The sequence below is a fragment of the Electrophorus electricus genome, chromosome 1 (assembly GCF_013358815.1).
Source record: "Electrophorus electricus isolate fEleEle1 chromosome 1, fEleEle1.pri, whole genome shotgun sequence".
Classification (NCBI taxonomy): Eukaryota; Metazoa; Chordata; class Actinopteri; order Gymnotiformes; family Gymnotidae; genus Electrophorus; species Electrophorus electricus.
This window is the reverse complement of record NC_049535.1, coordinates 662,501-677,220: the sequence shown is the minus strand read 5'-3', so window position 1 is coordinate 677,220 and position 14,720 is coordinate 662,501. Positions and strand designations below refer to the sequence as shown.

The 14,720-nt window shown below is 45.5% G+C and overlaps 2 protein-coding genes across 8 annotated transcripts in view; both read right to left on the bottom strand.

Moving 5' to 3' along the window:
- On the bottom strand, positions 1-5,670 carry rerglb (RERG/RAS-like b). Its single transcript, XM_027025345.2, has 6 exons — positions 5,607-5,670; positions 4,275-4,325; positions 3,226-3,282; positions 2,472-2,545; positions 1,908-2,056; positions 1-229 (listed from the first exon to the last, which is right to left on the bottom strand). Exons 1-6 carry the CDS (start codon positions 5,668-5,670, stop codon positions 1-3), a joined length of 624 nt encoding a protein of 207 aa, XP_026881146.2.
- Positions 5,373-14,720, bottom strand: part of trim66 (tripartite motif containing 66) — a 19,528-nt gene continuing 10,180 nt past the window's right edge. For 4 of the 7 annotated variants that reach the window (XM_035526528.1, XM_035526520.1, XM_035526530.1 and 1 more), the window contains 9 exons: positions 12,320-12,493; positions 11,622-11,715; positions 11,306-11,387; positions 10,987-11,164; positions 10,269-10,888; positions 10,054-10,174; positions 9,774-9,848; positions 9,528-9,680; positions 7,450-9,060 (listed from right to left, as the gene is read on the bottom strand). In XM_035526528.1, the coding sequence (XP_035382421.1) occupies positions 8,824-9,060; positions 9,528-9,680; positions 9,774-9,848; positions 10,054-10,174; positions 10,269-10,888; positions 10,987-11,164; positions 11,306-11,387; positions 11,622-11,715; positions 12,320-12,493 (1,734 nt within the window). In that variant the 3' untranslated portion in view covers positions 7,450-8,823. Of the gene's footprint in view, positions 5,960-7,449; positions 9,061-9,527; positions 9,681-9,773; positions 9,849-10,053; positions 10,175-10,268; positions 10,889-10,986; positions 11,165-11,305; positions 11,388-11,621; positions 11,716-12,319; positions 12,494-14,720 lie in introns of those variants that run through there. The other 3 variants (XM_035526536.1, XM_027025346.2, XM_035526526.1) reach the window with 3 other exon arrangements.

Genomic DNA, 14,720 nt, shown 5'->3' with positions numbered 1-14,720 from the left:
TCACACAGACTTCCTTCTCTTCCCGCTGTAGCGCTGGCAGTCCGATCGGCGCTTCATCTGCTCCATCACGTGGCGGATGAGCCTGGCAATGTCTAGGTAGTTCTCAGCAGCAGACACCTCCTGGAAGAGACACCTGTGCTCCAGGGACAATGACCGTCCTTCCTCCTCGCTCACCTGCCGGCTGTGGCACAGATCCTGTTTGTTCCCCAACAGGCAGACAGGAACGTTCGTCTCGCTGTACAGATCAAACACAAACAGCGCAGCAGGTGGGACTGGGACAGGCAACAGTCCGGATCATCTCAGCGCTTTGCTATGCTTTCAGAACTGGGCCCATGTCAAATAACAGTCAATCAGTATTCAGCATTACACTGTTAAGGGACTAGCCCACACTGCAGGAATTAAAGTAGAAGCCAATATAGAAGCAGAAATGACACAGTGGAAATGTGTCATGCCTAAGACACCTCTCAGGAGAAACACAGAATCCATCTTATTCCACAGACATCAGAGAGTAAAAGGACTTGTACTGGGTACCAGAACAGTCTGAGAAAATGTGTGCTCTCGCTCCATCGGTTGATGTAGTTTAATAAAATAAATCACAGAAACTGTGCAAGGGAACAGTATCCACGGCAGCGGCTGAGTCGTGTCAATGAGCAGTGTTGTGTCTTTGAGCAGTGTTGTGTCTTTGAGCAGTGTTGTGTCTTTGAGCAGTGCTGTGTCTTTGAGCAGTGTTGTGTCTTTGAGCAGTGCTGTGTCTTTGAGCAGTGCTGTGTCTTTGAGCTGTGCCATGTCTTTGAGCAGTGTTGTGTCTTTGAGCAGTGCTGTCTTTGAGCTTTCATGTATTTGAACAGTGTCGTGTCTTTGCGCTGTGTTGTGCCTTTGAGCTGTGCCATGTCTTTGAGTTGTGCTGTCTTTGAGCTGTCATGTATTTGAGCTGTGCCATATTTTTGAGCTGTATCTTTGAGCAGTGCTGTGTCTTTGAGCTGTGTCATGTCTTTGAGCTGTCATGTATTTGAGCTGTGTGATGTCTTTAAGCAGTGTTGTGTCTTTGAGCAGTGCTGTGTCTTTGAGCTGTGCCATGTCTTTGAGCTTTGTCATGTCTTTGAGCAATGCTGTGTCTTTGAGCTGTCATGTATTTGAGCTGTGCCATGTCTTTGAGCTGTGTCATGTCTTTGAGCAGTGCTGTGTCTTTGACATGTGCCATGTCTTTGAGCAGCGTTGTGTCTTTGAGCTGTGTCATGTCTTTGAGCTGTCATGTATTTGAGCTGTGCCATGTCTTTGAGCTGTGTCATGTCTTTGAGCAGTGCTGAGTCTTTGAGCTGTGTCATGTCTTTGAGCTGTGTCATGTCTTTGAGCTGTGTCAGTCCTGTGTGAGGAACCATTAGACAGTTCCTGGTCCTGTCCACCCCTGTGATCTCAGCAGCCTTGTTAGACAGGTCTAATGTGAACCAGCTGTCAAAACTCCCACTCCCACTCACCACTGTCTGCTGATGACCTTTAAATGACCTTTAAATGACACATAGCTAACAAACACTTAAACCTGCCTGACTATTACAACCATTTAATAAAGGAGTCAGGAAGACATCATCTACAACCTCCTGCAGGTACTCACACACACACACACACACACACACAACCTCCTGCATATACTTACACACTTACACACACACACACAACCTCCTGCATGTACTCACACACACACACACACACACACACACACAACCTCCTGCATGTACTCACACACACACACACACACACACACACAACCACACACACACTGCACAGATCTAAGCAGACCACCTCCCATGCAGGCCCACACAGCGTTTCATTAATTCATTTTATTTCTGTCATCTTCTTCCAGTCCGCACGGGCTGTTGGGTCAGCAGGTTGCCAGGGCAACCACTACTCATCCTTTGCATGTCTCCTTGTGCCCCTGTTTGATCTGGTTCAGGACGTGTTTGGCGTTGAGAAAGGTCACGTGGTCGCTGACGGCGTACACCACCACGAAGGCGTCGGCCCACTCCAGCGGCTCCTCCGGGACGTGTGGGCTGTCCCCTCTCTGGAGACACAGGGAGACATGAGTCCCTACACAGAGGGTACCTGCCTGAATGATGCGGAACCAGGAGCTGGCTCAGCGTTAGTTAACCGTGGCCAGACAACAAAGAGCGAAGAGGTCTGCTTATCTTACCAAGCTTTGACTGCAAAACCTTTAGATGGAGTGATACACATATGCTTGTTGTACCTCCAGTTAAATGCTTTCAAAAGAACGTTAACAAACAGGATAGTGGCTATTTTATAACCTGCAGTTTTGTTTGTTGGTGAAACATCATCCAGCAATAACTGTTTAATTGCAAGGGCCCAGATGCAAGAAGAAAGGAGTGTGTGGATGAGAAATCAAACCCGAACATAACACACATATGGAGGCATCCCAGAAAACACAGGCTTGTGGCACGGTGGTCTCTGAGAACTCATACCTGTGAGCACGGGTCAAAGATCTCCAGGTTCAGCTGCCTGCCGTCGATGGACAGCCTTTTACGGTACAAGGAGTCTGTGGAAAGGAGAGTGACAGAAATGCTGAGAATTGAGGTATAAATACTTGCCTGTGAAATGTATGAATCGTTAAATGTAATCTTGAGATCATCACAGGAGAAACAGACAAAGCCTGCACACTGTGGGAAACATGAAGTGAGGAAGAAATTTCCAAAATCTCTGGCTTTGTTACATTCTTGAAAATGATTGATTGATATTTCAGCAGACATAGAGAGTGTGAGTTTGGGAAGGGTGTGTTAAGCCGATCTGATTAGACGACATGCAAACCTGGAGTTACAGAATATTACAGAATTATTTCACGAGGCAATAAGACGTTTCAAAAGAGTCAGCTGTGTTTGCCTCAGGTCCAGCCTCAGCTACAGTGGAATTATTCCTTCTTACCATCACATGTAGTAGGAACCTTATGCATAGTTTCTCCCCAGAGAGACAGTAAAGCTTTGGGCCTTAATTAAGACTGTTGGCGTGATGCCAGATGCAACACAACTGCACTTCAGTCACAGGAAGAGGTGTGTAATAGATGGGTAGAGCCCTGGTCATGTGGTCACACTAAAGAAAGACAGTGCTCATCTGAGAGAGACTGTCCTCGTCAGAGAGAGACCGTGCTCAACTGAGAGGCACCATGTTCATTTGAGAGAAATCATCCTCATCTGAGAGAGACCGTGCTCATCTTTTACTTACTAGCATTAGATGCGTATTCTCCAATGAAGCGCTTGGTCAGGAATCTCACCAGGAGTGCTGAAGACAGGAGAGGGTAGACTCAGGTGAGCAGCAGCCCACCCAAATAGTGTTCAACTGGACCCTCAGAATAAGAAAGTAGAGTAAAGGGGTCACGTCCACATTTCCCTCACAGACGTGGCAACTCTACAGGGACTACTGAAACTAATCTGGTACAGAAAAGTCCCAATTACAGATATTTCCCCCTCAGTCGGAGACCATGTGCATATTGCCTGGTTTATATTACATGAAGCCGCACTGGTTGTTTTGTTTTAGTTTTTTGTTTTCGTGTGGGATTGAGTTTCCATGTGCAAACACATGTGCTGTGGCAGTCACATGACCAGTTTCCTTTTGGTTGGAGGGGACCCTGTGTAATTCTTTTCTGGTGATGTAATGTTCATTAGCGCAGGTATGCAGACGCAGGAACCTGGAGGAACAACGGTTTTCCCGCATCGGTTTTAGTCTGTACTCTGATGTTCCACCCATCCGCTTTCATTTCCCTTTCGGGTGAGTTGAATAACAGTAAACCTTTCCAGGTCCTTCCACAATGTGTCCTCACAGCAGACACAGTGCCCCTCTTTAACACACTACTGTTTCATGTCTACAGGAGCTGGTATATACAGAACTGTGTTGTGGCACCATGCAGAAAACGGTTCATAGCTACTCTAAGCAAAAAGGAAAGTTTATTTATAATTTAGACTTTTCATGTAATATGTGCGTGCATGTGTGTGTATCTATATGTGTGTGTGTGTGTGTGTGTGTGTGTGTGTGTGTGTGTGTGTGTATGTGTGTGTGTGTTTGTGTGTGTGTGTGTATGTGTGTGTGTGTGTGTGTGTGTGTGTGTGTGTGTGTGTGTGTGTGTGTGTGTGCGTGTGTGCGTGTATGTGTGTGTGTGTGTGCGTGTGTGTTTGTGTGTGTGTGTGTGTGTGTGTGTGTGTGTGTGTGTGTGTGTGTGTGTGTGTGTGTGTTTGTGTGTATGTGGTGGGAAGTCTGCTGGGACTGAAAGCTCTTACTCTGTCCAACATCCTGCAGGACACTCGGCTGGTGTGCTGCTCTCCACAGCTCTGACCGAGATCTGTTCTGTCAGTAGGAGTGAGGGGAGGAACAGCCTCTCCCTCCCTCCCTCCCTCCCTCTCTCTCTCTCTCTCTCTCTCTCTCAGAACAGATGGAATTTCATCTGCAGAAGTATTCAAAGTTGTTATTCACCACAGTGGAACGTTGTCTCTAAGTTGACTGTAATGAACTGAATAAGCTCTGTCCACAAGACTCGTAACTCTTCTTCTTCTTCACTGTCATCCAGTTTGTTTTGTTGCTGTGATATTTCATTCAGGGATCCCTGTTCAGGTAATGTGTATGTTTGAGCACAACAGCTCCCAGGACACTCCCCTCACACTACTACCTCTCAAACATCTCCTCACGTATAGGCAGATGGAGGATCCAAGCAGCTCCACCCCGAGTCAGTCTGGTGCAGTGCCTGTAGCGTGCATAGCTTTACCTTTTAGCATTCACAGATAAATCTGCAGCCACCTCACACTACAGCTCTCAAAAATGAAATCGAACAGCTCAGTGTTTCACAACTCCAAAGCGTCATTCATATTTTGATAAGAGTTTTTAAGAAGGGAACGCACAGAAAGTCGTCTTATCCCCTCTGTGAGGGAGCAGAGAAACGTTCAGTGGCTTCTGAGGATCATGACATGAGACTTGCTGCACTGGTAAAAACGTGATTTTTCCTGCAACCGTATTTTTCTCCTCTGAAGGAAGTCCTTTCTTGAACAAAGTTCTTCAGCCTGTGGTGTCCCATTCAAAACCTGTTATGTTTGATCCTGTGTCTTTAAGAATGTCTGCAAGTCATCAGGAAGCAGAAAAGAAATCTAAGTGCCCAGCACTGAGAATATGGGGAATGTATCTCTTGTAAAACTTTTGAACTCTAATCCCATGGTTTAATCTGTTGTGACAGATTGGAATTTCCATTTCATGGATACATTAAATCTAAATTATAGTCATTTTAAAATGAAATAGTGCTTATCAAATTATTAATACATTAACACAATATTGCTAGAGAATTTCTTTATTCTTACTAAACATTTAATTCAGTGAGTATACTTTTGACTGTGTGGGCATTATGGCTGTACACATTCTGTGGCGATGTGAACTCCAGCAGAGGATGGAACTGAACAGACGACCCTGCGCAGGGTCATTGGGGTAGATGACAAGGTCTGGTTTACCCTGGCTGAATACCCGGCAGCAGTCTGAGATGAGTTTCAGTCTCCAAATCAGTTCCGCTCAAACAAGAAAACAGTTTATGCAGTTTACAAGTCTCTACTCCTCAACTAATCCACACATACCTGTCAGGTCATTCAAATGATCTCTCGCCCTCTGCTGAGCCTGGGTACAGGCACTTATGGACATATCAGAACAAAGGAGAAATGACCAGTAAATTGCTGCAAAACATGACCTCCTGTAAGAAGTCATTCCAAATGAGTTTTCAGAAGACTGGAGGGAGAAAAGGTTGCAACGCTAGAACTGTGGTTGTTCCATCACTTCTGCGTGAAGGCCAGCCTGGCGTGGGTGGTGTTTATCCCCATCTTTAGAAAGCAATCAGGACAGAGAGCCTACGGGAACAGGGGAATCCCCCCCCTGCTCCAGAGCGCTGTAGCTCTCATCAGGACGCTGTCCGCTAAGACAAGAGAGGAGGTGGCTGGAAACGAGATGTAGTGAAGAGAAAGAGAGAGAGAGAGAGAGAGAGAGAGAGAGAGAGAGAGAGAGAGAGAGAGAAGAGAGAGAGAAGAGAGAGAGGGAGGAAGTCGTCACCACCTTAGATGGTATCAGTTTTGAGAGTGAATAATTTACTGTCCTCCCTAATTGCAGTGTTGTGATAAAACATAAACTTTACTTACACATTTTTTTAAAAAAATTAACATTTTTTTAACATTTTTAACACACTCCATATTTTAAATAAAGTAAAAGCTGTTCTCTAGTTTATTGGCCGATTTATTAGTATCTCTGGGACGTTTTAAAACCTAATTTAGACTTTAGCTTATTTTAGTTCACAAGGGAAAAAAAGTTTTAACATATTTGGGCATAAAATCTAAATTTTAAAACACACAGGCAATAGTACGATGTTTATTTCCTGGTCCAGAGAACGATGTGTTTGCTCTGTTGAAGTATACGAGAAGACATAAATCAGTACTTTTAAAATTTTAAATCTTTGAAATGAACATCTAAGCTACACACGTCCTTGACAGATGAATTATGTTCCGAGTCAGATGGTCTCAAGATAACCTGGCAAGAGAGAAGAAGATCGGCAATTTATATTTATGAAAGTTAATATGAATAAAATCGTATTAATTTAGTATAGCTGGGAGAGATTTACACCGATTTTTAATTATTTTTTTTTTACCAGTAATGAAATGATCCATGGGCGCTTTTCTTGGACATGTGCCTGTCCTGGTTTAAGGCCAAATGCAAGAAAGACTGCCTTCATTAGTCTGTCTTAAGCTTCTCACACAGAACCCAACGTGACGAGCGTAAAGCGTGTGTGTCCTCTGTTCCTTGCGTTCTCCAGCCAAACCTTCAGATGTATTGATTAGGAACGCAGACAGTCAGAGAACTCCATCCGTCACCGTGCACGGTGGCCGTAGCCACCCTTACACTGGGGTAAGATTCACACACATAAAGACTCCAGAGGCCTGCTGGGATTGATCCAGTCATACCAGCACACTACCATGCCAGCGTTACCAGTGTTACCAGTGTGTTAAGAGTGATCCACCAGCAAAGCAATGGGTCTGTGTTCAGAAAACATGACTGAATGGGGTAGAGATTGTCATTCAAATTATGCACAGCAACAGATGGACACCAGTCTGTAAGCGTTCACTGTACCAGTCTGAGCAGTGCCAGTGAGACTGGGAGCATTGGTAAAGAACTGGTGTGTGGGCATGCACACCCCTTTACCGCTTAAATACTGGCATGAAAATGAGTCGTAAATGATCTCTAAAGACTTGTTTGTCATTTAAATACTGACGGATTAAGGAAAAAGGTATCAAAGGTAAACACAGTTGTGAACTCGTTATGGCTACTGTCACTGTAAGGTGTTTCATTATGAAACATTCTGGAGTGATTTCTTGTGAAACAGTGAAGCCAGCTATGATAAAGGGGACTTGTTTTAAGTGAAGCACACAGCACAGCTTATTTCACATTTTCAGTGCCTGATATATTTATGAGACAAGGATGTCAAACAGGTGGTGAGATCAGATCATTTCCACATATGATTTATAAAATCGTCCATCAGCAGTGAGGATATTTACGTGACGTTAAATTAATCTGGGTCTGTCTGGACTCTTTGCTAACATGCCAGAAATGAAGCCAGATCTCAGACACGTTTAGAAATTATTCGGCAAATTGTCAAGTTACAGTTAGCAGCCAGGATTTACCACAAGCTGTTTGTACAATTTATACAGAACAGACATCAGAAACAAAACAAAAAGGAACCTCGTCGGAAACAAAACAGGAAACACTCTTTGAGGTCAGCCAGTGTCAGAAAATTATTAAATTATTAAAGAAAAAGCCATCTAAATTAAGGTGCTGTTTTTCATGTTTATGGACCACCAAAATGAATCATCAGGAAGGGCTAGTAATGTGGTGGAAGCACAATGATCTAAACTGCATATATTTTTGCATCTTGAATGTATTCCAGAAATTTAGCTGACAAGAGAACGAAAAAAAAAGAGATTCTGCAGCTTCGGAAGGTACCAGCAGAATTCCAACCTTAGACTTGCCCACATCTCTGCTTACATGCACCGTATATAAATCACATGGAGGGACTTGCGAGACTAGGTCACCAGCTCATTCTGTCCCGCCTGAGAAATAATTGATTACTTGAACAATTTAGAATCATTACTAAATTAACATCTAACACATCCATATTTAAAAATTGAGAGTAACCTAGCAACATCCAATTAGAATCCCCTTCTCTCTGGAAAAGAAGTAATACTTTGCTTGATAAATAGACAAAGTTAGATAAATTAACATCTTATGTCCGCTGTGAACTGATTTTGAGCTTAAGGCAATATAAAGGGCTCCCTCTACAGGTCTGTCGAATTACTACAGTTAAAAAAGAGCCATTGTAATAATACCTCATCACAAATGTGGCATATAACACATACAAAAACATACAATATCACATTCTCTATAATAAATATATATGATAATATTACCAATCAACATTGCTCATCTATATCAACTAAGCAGCAGTCGCCAGCAACCAGTCATTTATCAAAAACACAATTGTTTCCAAATAAAAGCTTTATATGCACTGACAAAGTACACACTAGTGCAGAACAGCATAGCAATAAAGTAGCATAAGGATTAAGATTTGGACTTATATTCCAAAACCAACCTTCATTTATGTCATATGTAATAGCATAACATACATGATTCATTTGTTTACAAAAATTAGAGGAAAGAAGATCTTAAAAAATCCCTTCCACCGCCGGTGTTATCCGGAAGCGCTGGAGCTCGTACGGAATTTAACTAAAATGCCCTCGCCAGCCACGTGCGGCAGGTCTAGTAGTGGTGCCTTCGCCAGCTGAGGGAGTGCCTCCTCTTCCTCTTCCTGTGGCTCTGCTCTCTGCGCTCGGGCCAGGGGAAGCCGGCCACAGCCGCCTGCTCCGCCTCCTCGTTCTCCTCGCTGTCCGAGTCGTCCTGGGGGGTGAGGCAGCTCAGCTCCGGCAACACCTCCCCCAGCTTGGTGCTGAAGAAGGCGTGCAGGCTGCGACCTGCTTGGGCCACCTCTGAGTCTGGCTGTGGAGGACCAGCGAGGAAAGGACACCAGAATGCTGATTATAACAGCTAAACGCTTGTAGGGACAGGGAAGCGCAGATGAGGACACATAGACGAGGACACACAGTCCACTCCTCACGAAAAAGACTAACAGGTGTTTAAAAAAACCCACGAGACTCCAGAGTTAACGGCCTCACCCATAACCCCAACGTTCTTTCATGCAAACACACATTTAACTTTATAAAGTGCAGTGACTCTGATGATACAATATGCAGATTCATTAGCATTCTTTTTTTACTATTCATTGCATGTGCACGAGGTAAATCCAGCCTGTGTGGCATCTATTTTTAACGAGATAAATATGATATGAACCATCATGCAAACAAAAACATAGTATGGATTTGGAGTAGTGAGGAAACCGCTGGCTTGTGCACTGTGCTGGACTCACGTGCGCTTTTCAATGTGCACAAAGAACACGATTCACTCACGTAGTTAAACTTGGCGCAGTTCTTAAACATGAGCAGGACGTCAGCCGCAAACTCGCTGGGGGAACTGTAGTGTGACGAGCTGCCTCTGTGCAGCTTGCTGCGAATAACAGACAAGTCCATGGGCCTCCTGATGATCTGGTAATAATGACGGGCCTTGAACAGATGCGCAAAGGAGGTTTTATTCCTCTTTACAACTTTTTATCTTTTAAGTAAGTGTACTTCTTTTCTTTTGAGCTGTATATTTACCAGTGGGCTGACAGGCTCGTGGAATGGTGCGCTGAGAATGTTGCTATAGATGAGCAGGGTGAGTTTCTCACACTTCTGTAGGATAAACAAACAACAGACTCACACAGTGCCCCATTGGCTAATTAAATGACCTCTACTGCACTGGTCTGGGCAGACACGCCACATTTACAGCCAGTCCTACAACAACTGCGAGGCAGAATTCACATTTGGTTCTTGACCTCAAGGTCATAAGAAATAAATGACGTCCAGGACAAATGAAACCCAACAGACTTGCTCTTACCCTCTGGTCACACGCAGACAGTCCAGATGGCGCCGTGTCTGTGGGCAGACGAGCGTCCTCGCTGTCGTATTCCACCTCTGGCCACTCCGCATCCCTGCACAGAGTGCACACCCAGTCACCGCTGTAGGGGCGAGAGGAGACAGAGGTCACTTAGCTCCAGCGGAGGTGGGGATGGAGGGGTGGGAGGGGTGGGAGGGGCAGACCGCAGGGCTTACGTGGGGAAGCTGAGGAGAGAAGGCACATGGCAGGCCAGGTGGAAGACCTTGGGACAGCGGTCACAGCACAGCAGGTCCCCGCCGATGAGACAGACGGCACAGAAGTCCTCATTCTCCATCTCCGCGGGCTCCTCCTCCAGGGGCGGGGCTGCTACGCTAGGCCCCGCCCTCACCTCAGGCAGTTCGAGGTTCAGGGAGACTTCTGCCGCAGAGTCCAGATCCGAGGCCAGATCCCGCTCCGATTCAGCCAGGAGCTCTGACTCAGGTAGCTGCTCCGACTCCAGCTCAGTGTCCGAGTTGATTCGCGGTTCGGATTCGAGGCTTGGCTCAGATTCTGTTTGGAGTTCCGATTCCACTTCCAGTTCGGAGGCAAGGTCAGCCTCTGTAGCAGATTCCAGCAGGGAGTCGGACACGGGCCCAGATGGACCACAATGGGAAGCAGGCTCTCTTTCGGAATCAGTGTGTGGAGAAGCTTCACTGGCCGGGGCTGGCGGGGTATCAAGTGCAGACAGCCCCTCCCTGCCGGAGCTACCCTGCCCCTCCGCTGGTCCCTGAGGAGCATCGGCAGGGACCTGGAGCTGCAGGTGCAGACTCTCTTCCACCTCCTCACTTCCTACTCCCTTTAACAGACATTGCAGGAGTCACCCACTATACAAGGAGAGTTAGAGAAAGCGATATGTGAGAACGGAGTGTGGGAACCTGCTACTGGCGAATCTACCTCAGGGGGAAGTTCTCTGTCCATTGACAGGGAAACAGTGCCTTCAGCCTTTAACCCAGAGTCAGAAGAAAGATCATCGCTCTGGACTCCTTGTGTTGGCTGCTTGGATACTGGGATGCTCAGCCGTTCCAGACACACAACTGGAACCTTGGAAGCCTCATTCACTTCTCTGCTACTTCCAAAGTCAGAACAAAGAGAAAGAGTATGGCAGTTTACAGCTGTAGCACCACATCTAGAGCATCTAGAGCACCTAGAACATCTAGAATATCAAGAGCATCTAGAATATCTAGAACATGCTAAATAGTTCTCAAGGTTCTACCTGGTGTCCTGAGCTTCCCTTAATCTCCTGGATTTGGTGCCAGACTTACAGCCTGTATTATCAGTATATCCGTACACATTATCTGAAAAATAATTAATCAGATCACTCAGCAAACCACTGTTTGGAAGTTAGTTTTTTGGCAATGCGTTGCTGATGTATAACATACTGCCAAAATATAATATAATATAATATAATATAATATAATATAATATAATATAATATAATATAATATAATATAATATAACACCTTTTTACCATTTACATGGAATAAGACATAAGAAGGTTCACTGGTAGAGTGAGTCAGTGAGATGTTTACCTGGCTCAGTCTTGTAGGTGGTCAGGGTAGCTGGGGGGTGAGTCTGTGTATGGACCGGAACAACCGGGCGTCCAGCCCTGGGTCTCACGCAGTCCTGGAAGAGCAACAGCGTGCAGTGTGTGAAAGAGCCTTTAATTATGCTGCAGAAAAACACTGGACAGAACTCAAATGCATCAAGCCCAATTTCAATCTGAGTGAACATGTAAACAGAGAGACCAAGAATGATGATTATCGTGGGCAACTGTTCATAATTTGTTCTCATAACAGCAAAAGAGAAAGAAAAGTTAGGCAATCTGTTTCCAAGACAACAATTATCTCTTCTGATGTAAATCATTGGATGTGTCCTTTAAAGGAAAAAATATAAGCGAGTCCTGCATATTAGCAACCCGAGAGCTGAGGTGCGCTGGCTTTGGCAGCCAGAGGTCTTAAAAGGAAATCAAAGCTAAATCATAATGAAAGAGAAACACACACACCCACACCCACACCCGCACACACACACACATACCCGCAAGCACGCGGCACATGCGGTTTTGCCCTAGCAAGGTCGTGTGATGTTAGACCCACAGCTCCAGAGAGAGGGGCCACACCATTCACTGTGAGAACTCTTTTACTAAGATCTGGGGGCACTACTAAAACGATACACATTCTGCTTCTACTGCTGCGACTGCTCGTGTGTGTGTGTGTGTGTGTTGTTTCACCTGCGGTGGTGTATGCTGCTGATCTCCTGCCCCAGCAGGCCTGCCGTCACACAGGCTGGTCCGCGTTCGCCTCGCTGGCTTCAGCCTGCCGTGGGCTGTGGGCCTCTCCTCTGGGCAGGTTGGGCTCCGGACGTCAGCTCTGACTGGCGCGTGCATGTCGGAGCACGGGGACGTCTGTGGGATGGGAGCATGCTGTTGTTAGCAGCGGCGCTAACAGCTTAACCTTAACTCTGGCGCCATGGCAACAGTGACAACAGAGGAAACGGAGGGTAAAGCGGCTTTTGCGCGCGTGAGAAACAGGAGCTGCTGCAAGCAACGCGGTTTTACGCCGGAGGAAAAGACATACGCAGCAGCCAAAGCAAAAACACGTCTCCTGATAATGAATAGCTTCATTACAGCACCAATTATCGTATGTAAATTTCGGGAACGATGTCTTCTTTTAGCGAGCAGCATTAACACGTCAATAGTTTCGAGTCTCTCCCTCGCTCTCTCTTTCTCTTTCCCCCATGGCCAACCTTCCTCCCTTGTCATAATTTCATTATTGTGAGAAGTTTACAGAAAAGCCCAAGTGACTTCACTCTCCGCTAACAAACGTCAAAACAAGAGGTGATAGTCTGTTCTAGTCAGCACGGTCCTGTTCTCTCGCCCCCCACCGATAATTACCACAGGATTAAAAACACTCACCAGCTGATCAGAGATTCAAAGGAGAAAGTGAAATGAACCCAGCTGTGTAGTGTGTGTGCGTGTGTGTGTGTGTGTGTGTGTGTGTGTGTGTGTGCGCGCATGTGTGTTGTGAGTGTTGTGAGTAGGTAGGAGGTCTCAAAGACCTGGGTTATAAAGACAGAGCCAAGCCTCACTGATGCTCACATCCTTCCACCTCTCAGTAATCTCACCCTCAGTCAGTGTGTAGTGGCACCCAAGTGGTATTTTTCTCTCTTTCATATACAAGGGGCTGTTATGGGCAGAAGATGACAGAAAAACACAAAACGCATTCAGTTTCACACTAATTTTCCCCAGGAGTACCGATCCTTGCACTGGTTTGACTGGTATTGTCTCCTCTGATGGAGAACTAATAATAACATTGTCCATGTTTCTTTCTTCTGTACTTCTAAAGACCTGGAGCTGAAGCTGGGGGGTGTTGGCTGGCATGTGTTTGTGTGTGTGCGCATGTGTGTTGTGAGTGTTGTGAGTAAGTAGGAGGTCTCAAAGACCTGGGCTATAAAGACAGAGCCAAGCCCCACTGATGCTCACATCCTTCCACCTCTCAGTAATCTCACCCTCAGTCAGTCTGTAGTGGCACCCAAGTGGTATTTTTCTCTCTTTCATATACAAGGGGCTGTTATGGGCAGAAGATGACAGAAAAACACAAAACGCATTCAGTTACCCCAGGAGTACCGATCCTTGCACTGGTTTGACTGGTATTGTCTCCTCTGATGGAGAACTAATAATAACATTGTCCATGTTTTCTGTGAGTGTGTGTGTGTGGGGGGGGGGGGTATTTGTGAATGTGATCTTAATCTTAAATGCCCCAGCAGATGCATTCTGTACCATCTGTTGGCAGACTCGCTGTCAGCATCTGTCATGATGAAAAGATACTGGCACAACCAGAGATGCCACACGCAGTGATTCAATTCTCTCTCTCTCTCTCTCTCTCTCTCTCTCTCTCTCTCTCTCTCTCTCTCTCTCTCTCTCTCTCTCTCTCTCTCTCTCATACTATTGTAAAAGGATGCAGTGGAGTTGTCATGCAGAGTTCACTGCAGCTCAACCTTATGCATTACGATATACTCATTGTGTCAGGCCAGTGTACTGCACTCAAAACATCGCTCTGGATTTCAGCTGAAAAGCAGGATGGACAGCTGAAACACCGCTGCCATGTCTGTAGGTATATGCACTTGCTCCTGGGTGTCCTCTCACATATATGACCCTCTGCTGCGGCTGGTCAACAGAGGGCGAGGGCGCCGTCCCACCGGGTAGAAATTGTTATTTTAAGTGTGTGTGTGTGTGTGTGTGTGTGTGTGTGTGTGTGTGTGTATGTGTGTGTGTGTGTGTGTGTGTGTGTGTGTGTATATATATATATATATATATATATATATATATATATATATATATGTATATATATATATATATATATATATATATATACATATATATATATATACATATATATATATATAAACTTGCTGGTTTATTCCCCCTCTCCTCTGATAGAAATATCGCAACATCGCGCCGCCAGCGCAGCCAATGCCGACACAAGATACGCTCATAGCAACATCAATTTAGCCAATCAGCATCCTCGAATCTGCCTAACCGACGCTTCACTCAAGCTAACGCAGGTAACGCTGCTAACGCTAGCTAGCTGTGTGTTTTAACGGAGGTTCCGGAGAACTGAGCTGAGATGAGC